The 22,690-nt window shown below is 39.2% G+C and overlaps 1 protein-coding gene across 6 annotated transcripts in view; it reads right to left on the reverse strand.

Annotated features, from left to right (window-relative positions):
• The window catches only part of FAM151B (family with sequence similarity 151 member B), a 65,169-nt gene that overhangs the window by 12,144 nt on the left and 30,335 nt on the right, over positions 1 to 22,690 (reverse strand). For all 6 annotated transcript variants that reach the window (XM_008991893.5, XM_008991891.5, XM_035291320.3 and 3 more), the window contains 3 exons: positions 11,697 to 11,862; positions 6,410 to 6,627; positions 4,208 to 4,343 (listed from right to left, as the gene is read on the reverse strand). In XM_008991893.5, the coding sequence (XP_008990141.1) occupies positions 4,208 to 4,343; positions 6,410 to 6,627; positions 11,697 to 11,862 (520 nt within the window). The remainder of the gene's footprint in view (positions 1 to 4,207; positions 4,344 to 6,409; positions 6,628 to 11,696; positions 11,863 to 22,690) is intronic.

Genomic DNA, 22,690 nt, shown 5'->3' on the forward strand with positions numbered 1-22,690 from the left:
TTGGGAAAATGTGGCACATATACACCATGGAATATTATGCAGCAATCAGAAATGATGAGTTCGTGTTGTTTGTAGGGACATGGATGAATATGGAGAACATCATTCTCAGCAAACTGACACAAGAACAGAAAATGAAACACCGCATATTGTCACTCATAGGCGGATGATGAAAGATGAGAACACATGGACACAGAGAGGGAAGTACTAAACACTGGGGTCTATTGGGGGGAAAAGGAGAGGGCCAGTGGGAGGGGGAGGTGGGGAGGGATAGCCTGGGGAGAAATGCCAAATGTGGGTGAAGGGGAGAAAGCAAACAAAACACACTGCCATGTGTGTACCTATGCAACTGTATTGCATGCTCTGCACATGTACCCCAAAACCTAAAATGCAATAAAAATATTAAAAAAAAAAAAAGAAAAGAATTTTCAACCTAGAATTTCATATCCAGCCAAACTAAGCTTTGCAAGCAAAGGAGAAATAAAATCCTTTACAAACAAGCAAATGCTGAGAGATTTTGTCACCTCCAGGCCTGCCTTACAAGAGCTCCCGAAGGAAGCACTAAGTATAGAAAGGAAAAACTGGTACCAGCCACTGAAAATACATACCAAATTGTAAAGACTATTGATACTATGAAGAAACTGCATCAACTAATGGGCAAAATAACCAGCTAACATCATAATGACAAGATCAAATTCACACATAACAATATTAACCATAAATGTAAATGGGCTAAATGCCCTAATTAAAAGACACACACTGGCAAATTGGATAAAGCGCCAAGACTCCTCAGTGTGCTGTATTCAGAAGACCCATCTCATGTGCAAAGACACACAAAGGCTCAAAATAAAGAGATGGAGGAATATTTACCAAGCAAATAGAAAGAAAAAAAAAAAAAAAAGCAGGGGTTGCAATCCTAGTCTCTGGTAAAACAGACTTTAAACCAACAAAGGTCAAAGAAGACAAAGAAGGGCATTACACAATGGTAAAGGGATCAATGCAACAAGAAGAGCTAACTATCCTAAATACATACGCACCCAATACAGGAGCACCCAGATTCATAAAGAAAGTTCTTAGAGACCTATAAAGAGACTTAGACTCTCACACAATAAGAGTGGGAGACTTTAACAGCCCAATGTCAATATTAGATCAGTAAGACATTAAACTCACAAGAACATTCGGGACTTGAACTCAGCTCTAAACCAAGTGGACCTAATAGACATCTACAGAACTGTCCACCCCAAATCAACAGTATATACATTCTTCTCAGTACCACATTGTGCTTATTCTAAAATTGACCACACAATTGGAAATAAAACACTCTTCAGCAATGCAAGAGAATGGATATAATAAACAGTCTCTTAGACCACAGTGCAATCAAATTAGAACTTGGGATTAAGAAACTCACTGAAAACCACACAACTACATGGAAACTGAACAACCTGCTCCAGAATGACTACTGGGTAAATTACAAAATTAGGGCAGAAATAAATAAGTTCTTTGAAACCAAAGAGAACAAAGACACAATGTACCAGGATCTCTGGGACACAGCTAAAGCAGTGTTTAGAGGGAAATGTAGAGCACTAAATGCCCACAGGAAAAAGCAGGAAAGATCTAAAATCAACACCCTAACATCACAATTTAAAAAACTAGAGAAGCAAGAGCAAACACATTCAAAAGCTAGCAGAAGACAAGAAATAACTAAGATTAGAGCAGAACTAATGGAGATAGAGACATGAAGAACTCTTCAAATAATCAATGAATCCAGGAGCTGGCTTTTTGAAAATATTAACAAAATAGACCATTAGCCAGACTAATAAAGAAGAAAAGAGAGAAGAATCAAATAGACACAATAAAAATAATAAAGAGGTATCACCACTGGTACTACAGAAATACAAATTACCACCAGAGAACACTATAAACACCTGTATGCAAATAAACTAGAAAATCTAGAAGAAATGGATAAAATCCAGGACACATACACCATCCCAAGAATAAACCAGGAAGAAGCCAAATCCCTGCATAGACCAATAACAAGTTCTGAAATTCAAGAAGTAATTAATAGCCTATCAACCAAAAAAAGCCCAGGACCAGACAGATTCACAGCCAAATTCTACCAGAGGTAGAAAGAGGAGCTGGCACCATTCCTTCTGAAACTATTCCAAACAATAGAAAAAGAGCGACTCCTCACTAACTCATTTTATGAAGCCAGCATCATCCTGATACCAAAACCTGGCAGAGACACAACCAAAAAAGACAGTTGCAGGCAAATATCCCTGATAAACATTGATGCAAAAATCCCCAATAAAACACTGGCGAACCGAATCCAGTAGTACATCAAAAAGTTTCTCCACCATGATCAAGTCAGCTCCATCCCTGGGATACAAGGCTGGTTCAACACACGCAAATCAATAAACGTAATCCATCACATAAACAGAACCAATGACAAAAACTACATGATTATCTCAATAGATGCAGAGAAGGCCCCTGATAAAATTCAACACCCCTTCATGCCAAAAACTCTCAATAAACTAGGTATTGATGGAACGTATCTCAAAATACTAAGAGCTATTTATGACAAATCCACAGGCAATATCATACTGAATGGGCAAAAACAGGAAGCATTCCCTTTGAAAACCAGTGCAAGACAAGGATGCCCTCTCTAACCACTCCTATTCAACATAGTATTGGAAGTTCTAGCCAGGGCAATCAGGCAAGAGAAAGAAACAAAGTGTATTCAAATAGGAGAAAGAAAGTCAAATTGTCTCTGTTTGCAGATGACATGATTGTATAATTTAAAAACCCTAAAGACCTAAACCTAAAACCTAAAACCATGAAAACCCTATAAGAAAACCTAGGCAGTATCATACAGGAACATAAGCATGGGCAAAGACTTCATGACTAAAACACCAAAAGCAATGGCAACAAAAGCCAAAATTGACAAATGGGATCTAATTAAACTAAAGAGCTTCTGCACAGCAAAAAAAAAACAAAAAAAAACTATCATTAGCATTGAACAGACAACCTACAGAATGGGAGAAAATTTTGCAATCTACCCATCTGACAAGGCTAATATCCAGAATCTACAAGGAACTTAAACACATTTACAAGAAAAAGGCAAGCAACCCCATCAAAAAGTTGGTGAAGAATATGAACAGTTACTTCTCAAAATACATTTATACAGCCAGCAAACATGAAAAAAGCTCATCACCACTGGTCACTAGAGACATGCAAATCAAAACCACAATGATACCATCTCACACCAGTTAGAATGGTGATCATTAAAAAGTCAGGAAATAATAGATGCTGCAGAGGATGTGGAGAAATAGGGATACTTTTACACTGTTGGTGGGAGGATAAATTAGTTCAATCATTGTGAAAGACAGTGTGGCAATACCTCAAGGATCTAGAACCAGAGATACAATTTGAGCCAGCAATCCCATTACTGGGTATATAGCCAAAGGATCGTAAGTCATTCTACTATAAAGACACATGCACATGTATGTTTGTTGCAGCAATATTCACAATAGCAAAGACTTGGAACCAACCCAAACGCCCATCAGTGATAGACAATGTAGCACATATACACCATAAATAAATATACATCATAAAAGAAGATGAGTTCATGTCCTTTGCAGGGACATGGATGACTCTTGAAACCATCATTCAGCAAACTAACACAGGAACAGAAAATCAAACACTGCATGTTCTCACTTATAAGTGGGAGTTGACCAATGAGAACACATGGACACAAGGAGGAGAACATCACACACCAGGGCCTGTCAGGGGTGGAGGGCTAGGGGAGGGATAGCATTAGGAGAAATACCTAATATAGATGATGGATTGATGGGTGCAGAAAACCACCATGGCAAGTGTATACCTTTATAATAAACCTGCATGTGCTGCACATGTATCCCAGAATTTAAAGTTTAATAATAATTAATAAAAAGACAGCTATAATTTATTGGGCACCTACTATGTACAAAAACTTCTGTGAGGAATAGGGGTAAAATATACAATGTTAAGTAAGTTAAGGTTCATCAAGGAGCTCCAATCTGGCGAGAGTCTGTGCACTTTCATCATCAATTTTCATTCCTTTTCCATCTACCTTTCTCTCACACACACTGTCCTTACATAATCAATTTTCATGCCCTCTCTGTCTCTCATGCCCACTCACATGCACATATCATATTGTTAAACTATTACATACCTGTTTGATTTCTTTAACAGCCAAAGTAACTGAGAACAAGACTGCTTGACTAATGCAGCTCTGACAGGGAACGTTACAGGCTGACTTAGTTCATTACATATATATTCCATCTCTTTCACCATGGTCCAGCTGTACCCTTAAAAAAAAATTTTAACTTTATTGATTGAAGTCTCGAAAGCCAATTAAAGACTAAATTACCTGTAATTAGGTAAAACCATAGATAAATGGTTTCGCTGGTAAATTCATAGGTAATTAATTCATAATAATTTCCATTTGAATTCCAGTGAATTAAAATTCTACTTAATGCAAAAAAAAAAAAAAACTAAATGGAAAATGTCGATAAAAACTCATGCCACAAGTGACCTAGAGCAAATTTAATGAAAAATTAATGCATTAAAAAGGTTTTACTAATCTCTCAGGCACAAGAAAAGAAATTTTACACCACTAGATCTTATTTACCTTAAAGATTTTAAGATCCTTGTTTTAGGTACATCTGCATCATTATTTTTCTCTATAAACTTGGATTTCCTATTTTTGCTAAATTTTCTTTTCCAACAAAAAGTAGCTTTGGTGTATACACCAGCTGTTTAAGTGATAATTAACATCAAATCAGTTTTCTTTTTGGCTTGCCTAAATTACCTGTATATATTACTTAAAGTAGAAATAGTGGTAAAATGGACTATATATATATGTATATATTTTATATATATTTAAATCATGTTAAGATATTGTGGGCCAGCCATGGTGGTTTATGCCTGCAATCCCAGCACTTTGGGAGGCCAAAGTGGGAGGATTGCTTGAGCCCAGGAGTTTGAAACCAGTCTAAGTAAGCAACATTGTGTGGACCTCTACAAAAAATTTAAAAATTAGCTGTCTGTGATGGTGTGTGCCTGTGGTCCCAGCTACTCTGGAGACTGAAGTGGGAGGATCACTTAAGCCCAGGAGGTTGAAGCTACAGTGAGCCATGATGGTACCACTGCACCCAGCCTGAGTGACAGAGCTAGACCCTGTTTCTTTCCAAAAAAAAAAAAAAAAAAAGGCCAGCTGTAGTGGCTCACACCTGTAATCTCAACACTTTGGAAGGCCGAGGTGGGCAGATCACTGGAGGTCAGGACCAGCCTGGCCAATATGGTAAAACCCCGTCTCTACTAAAACAATACAAAAATGAGCTGGGTGCAGTGGCACACACTTGTAATCCCAGCTATTCAAGAGGCTGATGCACAAGAATCGCTTGAACCTGGGAAGTTGGGAGGTGGAGGTTGCAGTGAGCTGAGATTGTGCCACTGCACTCCACCCTGGGCAACAGAGCAAGAATCAGTCTCAAAAAAAAAAAAAGACGTGGAAAACACATTTGCTTGTTATAAACACCTTCAAAAAAGTATATATATACATATATATGTGTACGTACATAGTATATATATTTATAAATATAAATAAAATATATACATATATGTAATAAAGATAAGTATATATACTTTTTTTTTTTGAGACACAGTCTCACTTTGTTGCCCAAGCTGGAGTGCACTGGCACGATCTTGGCTCACCGCGACCTCCGCCTCCTGGGTTCAAGCAATTCTGCCTCAGCCTCCTGGGTAGCTGGGACTTCAGGCATGCACCATCATGCCTGGCTAACTTTTATGTTTTTAATAGAGATGGGGTTTCGCTATGTTGGCCTGGTCTTGTACTCCTGACCTCAGCTCATCTGCCCACCTTGGCCTCCCCAAAGTGCTGGGATTACAGGCATGAGCCACCATGTCCGGCCAGAACATATATATTTGAAATAACTCTACACTCTATCAAAATCAAGTTGTAAAAACTATTGGTCAGTCAATAAAGGAACATTTTACAGAAATATTAAGTGAATATGTTAATTTAATAGCTAATTTCCTGATAAAAAGAGGTGAAGTGATCCACTGGAAAATTCCAATTTTAAAAATTAGAAAATGAGATTGCTAATAGAAGCTTTACTTATATGCCTATAAATGTATACACTCCCTTAAAATTTGTAGCGTCCCCAGTGAACACGGCATCTATCTGAAAGGGAAGACAGAAGTGTCTACACATACCTGCAGAGTCAAGCCTTCTTTTCCATTAGCCTTAGATTTTGTAGAATGTGTTTTGGGATTTGTATTAAAGATGTTATTTTTATACTTGGAGGTACTTCAATTTGACCAATAAGAAATATGTTATTAGAATTATCACCTTCATTGACTTTCTCTGGATGCCATCCTGTTGTCCAGCCCAGGGAAAATGTCACGTCTGGAAAGAAGGATGTCACGATGTCTAAAAATGGTTTTGCCTCTATTACTTTGCTATTTCCATTTGGACCAGGAAGAATATCAGCATTAATCCATACAGGACGCTTCAGATGCCTCTTCATATTTTCCAAGAGCATCATGGATGGTTCTACAGCTGCCAGACTAAAAACATAATTCATTGTCAATGAGATAGATTCCTAAGGTAAAGTAGAAAGAAGTTCTTTTAGACTAGTGGTCTTAATGTTCTCAAATTCATAATAAAAATACAGTAATATCGGGGTTAAATAAAATCAAAGATCACATAGCACCCAAGGGAAAAGCTAACATAGACCATATCTCTCAATGTTGAATTGCATTTAGTATTCATGAATATACCATAAAGTGTCTATAAATATATTACTAATGCTACTACTTGTGGACAAAATAGAGGTTTCAAAACTCTATATTAAGATCACTTAGTGTGAAAACAATTTTTTTAAGAGACACAAATATTCAATCAGAGAATGTATAAATAAGATAAGTGAAATACACATATAACCTGTAAATTCACATTTATGAAATATCCAAGTGGATCCAAGCACTGTATTTCTAATTTAGGCTCATGACTCTAGAGAAAAAAAGTAGCTTCTTTCCTTTACGTATTTTTGGGTGAGTTTGGATACATAAACATAATTCTAAAAATGACTGCAAAATATAAAATTAATTTCCTTAAACTTTTCATAAGTTTTTCTTTTTTTAATTGTAAGAACGTTTTCTGAAAACTAGAAACGTATATTTTAGTTTAAATCAAAAAAGCAACTTCACTCTTTTTACTTCCCAACATCTATTCTAGCTGATACCTACAGACTTTGAAATAATAAGGTTTTAATCAGCTTCCATAATTTTTACTTGCCTATGTTGATTTATAAGAAAATTACTAGCCAAGCATGGTGGCTCATGACTGTAATCCCAGCACTTTGGGAGGCTGAGGCAGGTGAATCACCTGAGGTCAGGAGTTTGAGACCAACCTAGCCAACATGGTGAAACCCATCTCTACTAAAAATACAAAAACTATCCAGGTGTGGTGGTGCATGCCTGTAATCCTAGGTACTTGGGAGGCCAAGGCAGCAGAATTGCTTGTACCTGGGAGGCAGAGGTTGCGGTTAGCTGAGATCACGCCTTTGCACTCCAGCCTGGGCAACAAAAGCAAAACTCTGTCTCAAATGAAAAAGAAAAAGAAAATTACCTTGCAGTGAATATTGTAACAGGAGGCTAAGAACTCTGGAGATGGACATTGAGGGGAGAACATTCAGTGACCCCTCCTCACTCTTCCATCTCTCTGCCTAAGAGACTGCAGTACTATCTATGCTTCCACCTCTCTTCTCTCCACTCCTTTTGAGCCATTTACTCTAAGAGGAGAAATCTGAATAATCTCATTATTTATTGGATCAGGTTTACCAGTGAGCAAGGATATTATGTACCAAAATCAGAGGAACCCAGGCTCTATCCCTTAGCCTCTAGCCCCTTTCTCTCTGCTCCCACATGGTACACTTCCTTCTCACTCTTCTGCCCCTGAAATGGAGGGCCAAGGTTTTAGTGGATACATAACCCCTAATGCTGGACTCTGCAGACTTTAATTGAGATCTCGTCATTTGTCTCTTTTAAATTCTCCCTGCCTTGCCCTGTATCAACACCATGTTAAAACCACAATATGGAGATCCAACACTGTACTTCCTACCAAAATTCTATTTTTGGTAGCAAGCAACTTGTGCCTGTGACTCCAAAGGTTCTCGTCTGTCAGTCCCATAGCGGCAGCCAAGTCCCCACGAAGTACTACTCTTCATGGGTGGAGTAAGGAAAAACCTTGAACTAATCCATGCATGTCTCCTGCCAAGCTCTTTTTCCAGAAAGGACTCTGATTTCTTATGAAATCTGGTGTCCATGGAAGCTGGATTAAATACTAATCTCCAGTTTACATTTCAAGAGAGAGCTTCTTAGGCTTTCTCAATTCAGTAGGCTGACATAGAGTAGTTTAAGATTGATTCTCCATCTGATAATATCTAGTTTCTTCTTTTTGGAGACAGAATCTTGCTCTGTCACCAACCTCAAGCTCACTGCAACCTGCGCCTCCTGGGTTCAAGCCATTCATCTCCCTTAGTCTCTTGAGTAGCTGGAACTACAGGTATGTGCCACCATGCCCAGCTAATTTTTGTATTTTTAGTAGAGATTGGGTTTCACCATGTTGGCCAGGCTGGTCTTGAACTCCTGACCTCAAGTGATCTGCCCTCCTTGCCCTCCCAAAGTGCTGGGATTATAGGTGTGAGCCACCGCACCTGGCCAATGTCCAGTTTCAAACAGCGTCTTCTCCCAAAAATCGAAATTCCACCAGTGTTTACTAAGTGCCTATTACATGCAGTTAAAGAAGCTATGACAAAGAACATAATGAAGCAAGAATTTAATACATTTATTCATTTTATATGTAAATGTTTTCATTATCACTAATGTAGACTAAAGATAATAATATTTTCCCTTATCAGAAACTTAAATAAAAAAACAAAACCTGTGGTTAAATTTAAAACCTCACTAAGGAACCAAAAAGTTTTTGTTGTTGTAGTTAATATTTTCTAAAACTTGAGAAAATCATTCTAAAGTTCTTCTGGAAGAAAAGGTGTAACTGTTGTAGGGGAAAAAAGGACTGAGGACAAACTGTCCTAAACAACAAAATAAAATGTACGGTAGTGCCCCTTATCTGCAGGGAATATGTTCCAGGACCACCAGCAGATGCCTAAAACCACATAGCATCTAACCCTGTATGTACTTTGCTTTTTTTCCTACACATACCTATCTCTAATAAAGTTTAATTTATAAATTAGGCACAGTAAAATATTAGCAACAAAAACTAATAATTTTTTTAAATAGAACAATTATAGCAATATACTATAATAAAAGTTATGTGAATGCGGTCTCTCTCTCTCTCTCTCTCAAAATAGCTTACTGGACTGTACTCACCATTCTTTTTATGATTTGTCACTCTGATAACCACGACGGCTATTAAGTGACTAATAGGTGGGCAGCATATGCGGTGTGGATATGCTGGACAAAGGGAAGGGTTGAGTCACACCCCAGGTGGGTTGGAGGGGGAAAGTACAAGGTTTCACCACACTACTCAGAATGGTGTGAAATTTAAAACGTATTCATTGTTTATTTCTGGAATTTCCCATTTAATACTTCTAGACCATGGTGTACTGTAGGTAACTGAAACTGCAGATAACAGAGGACTAGTATATACCACAAGAAATAACAGACCCAGCCTGGAAGGCTAAATAGTACACGTATTATAAAATGACACATCCTTCTAAATTAACCTATAAATTCCATGTTATTCTAGCTTAAAATACAATGGCCAACATTCTCAATTCTTACATGTATTGCTACTAAGTTTCTCATAAGGAAGTGCCAGAGCTTCACTAAGATGATCATCTGAAGAAGAAAGTCCTGATTAGAATACTACCTAAAATTGTTCTTTGGTGGTATTTATTTAAGTCTCCTGAAAAGAATATAAACTTAGTTATTATAGAACATATTTTTTCCCAAAAAGTTATTTGTAAATCAAACTTCTAAATATCATATCCTGCTTTCCTATTAATTTCATTTAGAAATTGGGAATGAAAAAATAAATATCATGCTTAAAATTGTAACAAACTATATAAAATTGCATGTTAAGGGAAAATAATTCTTTGCTAAAATATTGAAGAGCTTGCCGAGACTCCAGATAAAGTTTTAAAATATAATGTTTTTATTTGTGTACCAAACAAAATAACTTAGAAGCACAAAACAAGAACTGGCAAAATTCAACTAACAGGTCATTCAGCTGCTCTTACAAAGGGAGTGAGTGTGGCAACCTGGTTAAGAGTATGAACTCTCCAGCCAGGCTGACAGCTCTCTAGTTCCATTACCAAAATGTGACAAGCGGCCTCCTTACCCCCTCCATCTCCATTGCCTCATCTGGAAAATGAGAATAACAGTAATAACCTACCTTTTAGGATTGTTATAAGAATTTCATGAAAAATACATGCAATGCTTTAAGAACAGTGTCTGACATATAATAGGTGTTCATATACCTATCAGTTTATATTGAATCCCCTTCAAATATGTTATGATTTTTTTAAAAACTTGCAAAATCTTTGTTCCAGCGGCTCGCCCTTTTGTGGTAGCTGCTAGCATTTAAGAATGAATGAGCTGATCTGACTGGTGAGAAGCCAAAGAAGATATCACAGGGAACAATTCAAGGGGAAACAGTAAACATGAAAAACACGGTAACTCAAGGAGATCTAAAAGTTTAAGCCATCAAGCACTAAAGGTCAAATACTTTACTTCATGATATGGAGAACACTGGACTGGTTTCAGGAGACCTAGGATCTGGTTGTAGTTTACCTGTCAAAGGTTACCTGTTGCCCTTAGGTAAATCACTTAACCCCTCTGGAAACTGTTTCTTTGTCAATAAAATGAAATTGAACAATTCATAACTAAAAAAGTTTATGATCTTTTTTTTTTGAGACAGTTTCACTCTTGTTGCCTAGGTTGGAGTGCTGTGGTGTGATCTCAGCACACTGCAACCTCTGCCTCCAGATTCAAATGATTCTCCTGCCTCAGTCTCCCAAGTAGCTGGAAGTATAGCCACGCACCACCATGCCTGGATAATTTTTTGTATTTTTAGTAAAGATGATGTTTCACCATGTTGGGCAGGCTGGTCTTGAACTTCTGACCTCAGCTGATCCACCTGCCTCAGCCTCCCAAAGTGCTAAGATTACAGGTGTGAGCCAATGCACCCGGCTACCTCCAAATATTATGTTTAAGGAACACTTTGGTAATTGGAGAATTCTCAATATTTCCCTTTACAAACATATAATATAAATCAAATAGGATATGCATTAACTAGCTCAATGAATTTCTCCCAGCTCCCTCTCTCCTGGGCTATTTTTTAACAAAAATCACATTTTTAATTTATCTTTCTGTTGTCACAATGGTCACTTATGATAAATTCCTTTATAAAAATTAATCTAACTTTAGCCTTTAAGGGTCTCCAAAAAACAATTTTGGTGATTCAGTGGGTCTTAGGTTCATTTAGGTTCAGTTCTGAAATATATTAAAGTCTACAATTCCATTTTCAGTTTGGACAACATAAAAAAAATAGGTAGTAAGGCATAGCTATTACTTTTTTCCCAGAAAATTGAACATGTTTATACAAATACCTCTTGAAATCCAGCTTGATGCCTTTATTGCTTTTCGTAACTTCAGTCAGCCACTCCTGTAGCATATTATCACTGTTTGTTTCAGGGGGATGGGCCATAATTGGCTGGCTGTGTTCTGCCCCATCACTTGGAAGAAGGACATCAGCCTCTATCATGTGAGCGGTACCTGTTCAAATAAAACAACTCAAGTTAATGCTAAGAAAACAGGGCACAGAACTACAGGAGCCACCATGCCCAGTATTTTTTGAGGAAGATTAAAAAAAAAAAAGGAAAGAAAAGTAACACTCAGTGAGCAATTATTCCATGCCAGGTAGTATACAAGGTCCGTACATGTTGTCCTTAGATTAGCAAACAGATGCCAAGCAGTTAAATGACTTTCCCTAAGTCACACAGGTCGTAAGCTATTGACTACTTCTGAATTGCTTTTCAGTACCTAGCAAAGTGCATACATAATAGAAGGCTTAATAAGTATTTGCTGAAGTTTTCTGGGAATAAAAATTGTACTTTTATCTTCTCACTCCTCAAATTAGAAATTATAGATATTCATTGCTCACATTTGAAAGTCTAATTTAAAAATTCACTTCTCTGACTCACAGTTTAGCTACTGCTTAAAAGCATACATCCTTAAGCAGGTAATGAGCTTCACCAGACACAGTGTGAATATGTTCAGCAGGCTGTGACAGACTGACTCCCAAGATGGTTGCCAACAACTCCTCCCATACACGCATACCCCACTTCCCATCAACTTCTCCTTCCCTGCCTCTTCAGCTGGGCTGGTCTTGTGATGGGTTGGGGCCATAATTCCCAAAACACCATAATCTCGAATTTTGAAATCCCAGAAGATCAAAATCCCTGAAGTCTAAAATCCCCAAAATCACAATTTCAAAAGATCAAAATCCTGAAAATATTGGAAAAAGTAATTTTAAACATTCTTTAAAATACATTTATTTACATTTTTTTTTTTAAGGGACAGGGTCTTGCTGTGTCACCCAGGCTGATGCAGTAGCAGAATCATACTTCACCGAAGCTTTGACCTCCTGAGGTCAAACAATCCTCCCGCCTCAGCCTTCTGAGTAGCTAGGACTACAGTTGTGTGCCACTGTGCTCAGCTGATTAAAAAAAAAAAAATCTGTTGTAGAGACACACTATGTTGCCCAGGCTGGTCTTGAACTCCTGGGCTCAAGTAATCTTGCTTTGGCCTCCCCAGGTGCTAGATTACAGGCATGAGCCACTGTGCCAATCCTGTTCATTTTTAAAGAGGCCATTTATTTGAGAAACATATAAAAACATGGCAGAACCCTTCAGAGGCCACTTTACACAATAAACCAGGTGATAATAACAACATTTTTGCAAACATAAACACTCAGGTATATTAATGAGTTGCAAAGATGCAGCAGTTATGAGCAGGTAACTGTAGTCATAAAGAAATAGCTTAAACAACTGCAGTCATCTGAAATAACTTGATGAATAACCTAAGTCTTTTGACAAGATCAATCAAAAACTGTGATGGGTTGCCACCACACATGTAGTCAGTTACCCAAAGAACAATGACCTTGAGAAAATTCATCTTTCACAAATGCAGACATACAAATGGATATCTCTTCATCAATTGTGAAAGTTTCAACATTTTTATCAATAAGCACAATGGTTATACACAAAGTCCATGTTATGAAATGTACCTCTGTGGAGTCAAATTTGAAAAAAAATACATAAAACAAATTAGAACACTCTAAAAGTCTCTATACAATTTATACCTCCAATGTTGAAGACAATGCAAAGATAAAATATGTAGCATAGAGAATTATACGATATAATACTGACAATTTTAAAATAGTGCAAATGGCCATGCACAGTGCCTCATGCCTGTAATTCTAGCACTTTGGGAGGCCAAGGCAGGCAGATCACCTTAGGTCAGGAATTCAAGACCAACCTCGCCAACATGGTGAAACCAAGTCCCTAAGAAAAATTCAAAAATTAGCCTGGCATGATGGCATGCACCTGTAATCCCATCTACTTGAGAGGCTGAGGCAGGAGAATCACTTGAACCCAGGAGGTGCAGGTTGCAGTGAGCTGAGATTGCACCACTGCACTCCAGCCTGGCCAACAGATCAAGACTCCATCTCAAAAAAAAAAAATTTTTTTAAGATAAATAATATAATAGGATGATCCAAGATGGCCAAATATGAACAGCTCTGGAGTGCAGTTCCCAGCAAGAACACAGAGGGTGAGTGATTACCACACTTCCAAACAAGTTTTTACTGCCCACAGACCCGGAGATTCCCAGGTGGAAAAGTGCCACGAGTTTCTAGCACAGTTGTTTCAGCCAGCGCAGTGGGTCTCCATACAAACACACACAAATCTGGGTAGCCGTTTCAATTAGCGCCTGGAACACCTGGGAAACAGAGTTGCCCATTCAACTGAAAAAAAGGGAGCTGAAACAGGGAGCCAGGTGATTTGGCTTGGCAGGTCCCACCCCAACAAAGACAGCAATCTGAAATGCTCTTGATTGAAAATTTCACAGCAAGCATTGATGGACCCAGGACAGTCCAGCTCTCTGGGACAAAGGGCAACTGCCATTACCGAGGCAGTCCACCACTACCGAGGCAGTCCACCATTACTGAGGCAGTCCGCCATTACTGAGGTAGTCTGACATTACTGAGGAAGTCTGCCATTACAAGGGCAGTCCGCCATTACCAAGGCACTTCTAACTACACCTCTATAAACAAAAATCACAAGTTCACACAGCAGCTGGGCAGAGCCCATGGCAGCTCAACAATGCCTCTGCTGGCAGACTGTGACTAGGCTACCTCCTCACTGGGCAGGGCATATCTGAAAAAAGGCAGCAGCATGTCAGGAACTTATAAATAAAGCCCTACTTTCCCAGGACAGAACACCTAGGGAAAAAAAAAGCGGTTATCAGTTCTGCTGCAGCAGACTTAAACGTATCTGCCCAGCAGCTCTGAACGGAACAACGGAGCTCACAGCTCAGCATTTGAGCTCCAATAAGGAACAGAGTGTCTCCTTAAGCAGCTCCCCAAGCCCTGTATATCCAAAGAGACACCTCATAAAGGAGCGCTCAGTCTGACATCTGGCGGGTATCCTTCTGGGACAAAGATAACAAGAAGAAACTGGCAACAACCCTTACTGTTCTACAGCCACCGCAGGTGATCCCCAGGCAAGCAGGGTCTGGAGTGGAACTCCAGCAGTCCTACAGCAGAGGGGCCTCACTGTTAGAAGGAAAACTAAAAAAACAGAAAGAAATAACTTCATCCTCAACAAAAAGGATGTCTACTCAGAGACCCTATCTGAAAGTCACCAAAGACCATAGGGAGATAAATCCACAAAGATGGGAAGGAACCAGTGCAAAAAGGATGAAAAGACCCAAAACCAGAAAGTCCTTCCTCCTCCAAGGGATTACAACTCCTCACCAGCAAGGGAACAAAGCTAGATGAAGAATTAATCTAATGAATTCATAGAAACAGGCTTCAGAAAGTGGGTAATAACAAACTTCTCTGAGCTAAAAGAACATGCTTTAATCCAATGCAAAGAAACTAAGAAACCTCAAAACAGGTTTGACAAAATGCTACCAAGAATAAACAGCTTAGAGAAGAATATAAATGAATTCATGGAGCTGAAAAACACAACATGAGAACTTCACAAAGCATACACAGCTTCAATAGCCTAATCCAATAAGCAGAAGAAAGGATATCAGAAATTGAAGATCAACTCAATGAAATAAAATAAGAAGGCAAGACTAGAGGAAAAAAAGAGTAAAAAGAAATGAACAAAGTCTCCAAGAAATGTGGGATTATGTGAAAAGACCTAATCTACATTTGATAGGTGTAACTGAATGTTACGGAGAGAATGAATCCAAGCTGGAAAACACTCTTCAGGATATTATTCAGGAGAATTTCCCCAACCTAGCAAGGCAGGCCAATATTAAAGTCCAGGAAATACAGAGACTGCAAAGATATTCCCCAACAAGAGCAACCCCAAGGCACATAATCATCAAATTCACCAGGGTTGAAATGAAGGAAAAAATGCAGCCAGTGAGAAAGGTCGGGTTACTCACAAAGGGAAGCCCATCAGGCTCACAGTGGATTTCTTGGCAGAAACCCTATAAGCCAGAGGAGAGTGGGGGTCAATATTCAACATCCTTAAAGAAAAGAACTTTCAGCCCAGAATTTCATATCCAGCCAAACTAAGCTTCACAAGCGAAGGAGAAATAAAATCATTTATGAACAAGCAATTGCTCAGAGATTTCATCACCACCAGGCCTGCCTTGAAGCACTAAACATACAAAGGAATAACCAGTACCAGCTATTCCAAAAATGTACCAAATGGTAAAGAGCATCAACACAATGAAAAAACTGCATCAACTAACAGGGAAAACAACCAGCTAGCATTAAAATGGCAGAATCAAATTCACACAGAACAATATTAACCCTAAATGTAAATGGACTAAATGCCCCAATCAAAAGACAAAGACTGGCAAACTGCATAAAAAGTCAAAATCCATTAGTGTGCTATATCCAGGAAACCGATCTCATGTGCAAGGACACATATAGACTCAAAATAAAAGGATTGCGGAAGATTTACCAAGTAAATGGACAGCAAAAAAAAAGCAGGAGTTACAATCCTAGTCTCTGATAAAATAGACTTTAAATGAACAAGATCAAAAAGAGACAAAGAAGGGCATTATATAATGGTAAAAGGATCAATGCAACAAGAAGAGCTAATGATCCTAAATATATACGCACCCAAACAGGAGCACCCAGATACATAAAGCAAATTCTTAACGATCTACAAAGAGATGTACACTCCCACACAATAATAATGGGAGACTTTAACACTCCACTGTCAATATTAGACAGATCAATGAGACAGAAAATTAACAAGAATATCCAGGACTTGATACTTGAACTCAGATCCGGACCAAACAAACCTAATAGGCATATACAAAACTTTCCACTAAAATCCACAGAATATACGTTCTTCTTAGCACCACATCACACCTACTCTAAAATTGACCACATAATTGGAAATCACTCCTCAGCAAATGCAAAAGAATGGAAATTATAACCAACAGTCTTTCAGACCACAGTGCAATCAAATTAGAATTTAGGATTAAGAAACTAACTCAGGATGGTGCTGTAGGACCAACTTAGGATTGCAGCTCCCAGTGAATCCGCAGAGGGTGAGTGGACACTGCATTTCCATATGGATCTTTATTCCCCACAGACCAGGAGATTCCCAGATGTAAGAGCCCAATGGGCTGCCAGCGTGGCAGTTTGGGCTGGCGCGGCTGTTTGGGGTGAGGCTGCAGCACAGCGACACTCCATACAAAATACACTGGTTTGGTTGCCCCTGTTAAACCGGCAATTGGAGATTTTGGAAGGCAGATTAGCACATTCATCTGATTAAATGGGACTTAAACAGAAAGCCAGGCCAGGAGATTCCCAGGCAGCAACGTGGTTTGAGCCAGCACAGTGGGTCGCTGCACAGGAAATCACACAGATCCCAGTGCCATTGCAGCAGGTGACTGGAACACCTGGGAGAGAGTCAACCATTCAGCTTAAAAAAAAAAAGGGCTCTGAGGCAGGGAGCCAGGTGATCAGGCTCGGCGGGTCCCACCCCCACAAAAACAAACAAAACAGCAATTGGAAATGCTCGGGGTTGACAGTTTCATGGCAAGCACAGCTGAACCCTGGACAGTGCAGCTCAGTGTGGGAGGGGCATCCACCACTACCGAGGCTCGCGACCCCTACGGAGGTACTCTGCCATTGCTGATGCAGCCCGCCATTGCCGAGGTAACCCGCCATAATAGAGAGAGTCCACCACTACAGAGGCGGGCCACCATCGCCACTGCAGTTCTAACCACACCCATATAAACAGGACTACAGGGAATTACACACAGCAGCAGGGTGGAGCCCACAACAGCAGGGCGGAGCCCATGGCAGCTCATCATAGCCACTACAGGCAGGCAGTGACTAGACTGCCTCCTCGCTGGGCAGGAAAGAGTAACGGATACTCATAAATAAAGCCCTAACTCCCCAGGACAGAGCACCTGAGGAAAAAAAAAGGGGGGCTTTGTGAGTTCTGCTGCAGCAGAACGTACCTGCCTAGCAGCCCTGAATGAACAACGGAGCTCATAGCTCAGCACTAGAGCTCCTATAAAGTACAAACTGTCTCCTCAAGCAGCTCCCTGACTCCCGTATATCTAAAGAGTCACCTCACAAAGGACTGATCAGACTGACATTTGGTGGGCATTATTTAGGGACAAAGATAGCAGAAAAAGAATCTGGTAGCAAACCTCACAGTTACGCAGGCAAGCAGGGCCTGGAGTGGACCTCAGCAGTCCTACAGCAGTGGGGCCAGACTGTTAGAAGGAAAACTAAGAAACAGAAATACTTCATCATCAACAATCTGGACGTCCACTCAGAGACCCAATTAGAAAATCAGCAACCACTCAGATGACAGGTGGATAAATCCACAAAGATGGGAAGAAACCAGCGCAAAAAGGAGGAAAACACCCGAAACCAGAACACCTCGCCTCCTACAAAGGACCAAAACTCCTCACCAGCAAGGGAACAAAGCTGGACAAAGAATGAGTGTGATGAAATGACGGAATCAGACTTCAGAAGGTGGGTAATGAGAAACTTCCGTGAGCTAAAAGAACATGTTCTAAATCAATGCAAAGAAACTAAGAACCTTGAAAAAAGATTTGAGGAAACGATAACAAGAATGGACAACTTAGAGAGGAATATGAGTGAATTGAAGGAGCTGAAAAACACAAGAACTTGACGAAGCATGCACAAGTTTCAACAGCCAAATTGACCAAGCAGAAGAAAGGATATCAGAAGTTGAAGATCAACTCAATGAAATAAAATGAGAAGCCAAGATTAGAGAAAAAAACACAAAAAGGAATGAACAAAGTCTCCAAACAATGTGGAACTATGTGAAGAGACCTAATCTACGTTTGATAGGTGTACCTGAATGTGATGAAGAGAATGAATCCAAGCTGGAAAATACTCTTCAGGATATTATCCAGGAAAATTTCCCCAACCCAGCAAGGCAGGCCAATATTCAAGTCCAGGAAATACAGAGAACACCTCAAAGATATTCCGCAAGAAGAGCAACCCCAAGGCACATAATCGTCAGATTCACCAGGGTTGTAATGAAGGAGAAAATGCAGCCAGAGAGAAAGGTCGAGTCACCCACAAAGGGAAGCCCATCAGACTCACAGCAGATCTCTCGGCAGAAACACTACAAGCCAGAAGAGAGTGGGGGCCAATATTCAACATCCTTAAAGAAAATAACTTTCAACCCAGAATTTCATGTCCAGCCAAAATGAGCTTCATAAGTGAAGAAAAAATAAAATCCTTTGCAAACAAGCAAGTACTCAGAGATTTTGTCACCACCAGGCCTGCTTTACAAGAGCTCCTTGTAAAGAGGCACTACACACCAAAAGGAACAACCAGTACCAGCCACTCCAAAAACATACCAACTGCTAAAGAGCATCAACAAAATGAAGAATCTGCATCAACTAATGGGCAAAACAGCCAGCTAGCATCAAAATGGCAGTATCAAATTCACACATAACAATATTAACCCTAAATGTAAATGGGCTAAATGCAACAATCAAAAGACACAGACTGGCAAATTGATAAAAAGCCAAAAACCCATCAGTGTGCTGTATCCAGGAAATCCATCTCACATGCAAGGATACAGAAAGGCTCAAAATAAAGGGATGGAGGAAGATTTACCAAGCAAATGGAGAGCAAAAAAAGCAGGAGGTGCAATTCTCGTCTCTGATAAAATAGACTTTAAAGCAACAAAGATCAAAACAGACAAAGAAGGACATTACATAATGGTAAAAGGATCGATACAACAAGAAGAGCTAACAATCCTAAATATATATGGACCCAATGCAGGAGCACCCAGATATATAAGGCAAGTTCTCAATGACTTACAAAGAGACTTAGACTCCCACACAATAATAGTGGGAGACTTTAACACTTCACTGTCAATATTAGACAGATCAACCAGACAGAAAATTAACCAGGATACCCAGGGCTTGAACTCGGACCTGGAACAAGCAAACCTGTTAGATATTTACAGAACTCTCCACCCCAAATCCACAGAATATATATTCTTCTCAGCACCACATCACACCTACTCTAAAATTGACCACATAATTGGAAGTAAAGCACTCCTCAGCAAGTGCAAAACAACTGAAATCATAACAAATAGTCTCTCAGACCATAGTGCAATCAAGTTAGAACTCAGAATCCAGAAACGAACTCAGAACTGCACAGCTTCATGGAAACTGAACAACTGGCTCTTGAATGTTCATTGGATAAACAATGAAATGAAGGCAGAAATAAAGAAGTTTCTTCGAAACCAATGAGAACGAAGTTCCAGAATCATACCAGAATCGCTGGGACGAGAACAAACATACCAGAATCTCTAGGACACATTTAAAGCAGTCTCTAGAGGAAAATATATAGCAATAAGTGCCCATATGAGAAGAGTGGAGAGATCCAAAATTGACACCCTATCGTCAAAATTGAAAGAGCTAGAGGAGCAAGATCAAAAAAACTCAAAACCCAGCAGAAGACAAGAAATAACTAAGATCAGAGCAGAACTGAAGAAGATAGAGACACGAAAAACCCTTCAAAAAATCAATAAATCCAAGAGCTGGTTTTTTGGAAAAGATCAACAAAATAGACAGACCACTATCCAGATTGATTAAAAATAAAAGAGAGAACAACCAAATAGATGCAATAAAAAAAACGATAAAGGGGAAATAACCACAGTTCCACAGAGATTCAAACCATCATCAGAGAATATTACAAACAACTCTATGCACATAAACTAGTAAACCTGGAAGAAATGCATAAATTCCTGGACACTTGTGTTCTCCCAAGCCTAAACCAGGAGGAAGCCAAAACTATAAATAGACCAATAACAAGGTCTGAAGTTGAGGCAGCAATTAAGAGCCTACCACACAAAAAAAGCCCAGGTCCAGATGGGTTCACAGCCGAATTCAACCAGACACACAAAGAGGAGCTGGTACCATTCCTTCTGAAACTATTCCAAATAATCCAAAAAGAGGGAATCCTTCCCAAATCATTTTATGAGACCAACATCATCCTGATACCAAAACCCGGCAGAGACCCAACAAGAAAAGAAAACTTCAGGCCAATATCCATGATGAACATAGACGCAAAAATGTTCAATAAAATACTGGCAAGCCAATTGCAACAGCACATCAAAAAGCTTATCCATCAAGATCAAGTAGGATTCATCCCGGGGATGCAAGGCTGGTTCAACATACGCAAGTCTATAAACATAATTCACCACATAAACAGAACCAAAAACAAAAACCACATGATTATCTCAATTGATGCAGAGAAGGCATTTGACAAAATTCAACAGCCCTTTATGCTAAAAACTATCAATAAACTTGGTATTGATGGAACGTATCACAAAATAATAAAAGCTATTTATGACAAACCAACAGCCAATATCATACTGAATGGGCAAAAACTGGAAGCATTCCCTTTGAAATCTGGCAGTAGACATGGATCATGGATGCTCTCTCTCACCACTCATATTCAATATAGTACTGGAAGTTCTAGCCAGAGCAATCAGGCAAAAAAAAAAAAAAAGAAATAAAGAGTATTCAAATAGGAAAGGAGGAAGCCAAATTGTCTCTATTTGCAGACGACATGATAGTATATCTAGAAGACCCCATCATCTCAGCCCAAAAACTCCTGAAACTGATAAGCAACTTCAGCAAAGTCTCAGGATATAAAATCAATGAGCAAAAATCACAAGCATTCCTATATACCAATAACAGACTTAAAGAGAGCCAAATCAAGAACGAAATGCCATTCACAATTGCTACAAAGAGAATGAAATACCTAGGATACAACTTACAAGGAACGTAAGGGTCATCTTCAAAGAAAACTACAAACCACTGCTCAACGAAATAAGACAGGACACAAACGGATGGAGAAACATTCCATGTTCATGGTTAGGAAGAATCAATATTGTGAAAATGGCCATACTACCCAAAGTAATTTACAGACTCAATGCTATCCCCATCAAGATACCACTGACTTTCTCCATCGAACTGGAAAAAACCACCTTGAACTTCATATGGAACCAAAAGAGAGCCCACATAGCCAAGTCAATTCTAAGGAAAAAGAACACAGCAGGAGGCATCACACTAATGGACTTCAAACTATACTACAAGGCTACAGTAATCAAAACAGCATGGTACTGGTACCAAAACAGAGATATAGACCAATGGAACAGAACAGAGGCATCAGAGGCAACACAACATATCTACAACTATACAATCTTTGATAAACCTGACAAAAACGAGCAATGGGGACAAGGATTCCCTGTTTAATCAATGGTGTTGGAAAAACTGGCTAGCCATGTGCAGAAAGCAGAAACTGGACCCCTTCCTGACACCTTACACTAAAATTAACTCCAGATGGATTAAAGACTTAAACATAAGACCTGGCACCATAAAAACCCTAGAAGACAATCTAAGCAAAACCATTCAGGACATAGGAGTAGGCAAGGACTTCATGAACAAAACACCAAAAGCATTGGCAACAAAAGCCAAAATAGACAAATGGGACCTAATCAAACTCCACAGCTTCTGCACGGCAAAAGAAACAGTCACTAGAGTGAATCAGCAACCAATAGAATGGGAAAAAATTTTTGCAGTCTACCCATCTGACAAAGGGCAGATATCCAGAATTTACAAAGAACTCAAACAGATTTACAGGAAAAAAACAAACAAGCCCATTCAAAAATGGGCAAAGGATATGAACAGACACTTTACAAAAGAAAACATACATGAGGCCAACGAACATATGAAAAAATGCTCATCATCACTGGTCATTAGAGAGATGCAAATCAAAACCACATTGAGACACCATCTCACGCTAGTTAGAATGGTGATCATTAAA

This window comes from Callithrix jacchus, chromosome 2 (assembly GCF_049354715.1).
Source record: "Callithrix jacchus isolate 240 chromosome 2, calJac240_pri, whole genome shotgun sequence".
NCBI lineage: Eukaryota > Metazoa > Chordata > Mammalia > Primates > Cebidae > Callithrix > Callithrix jacchus.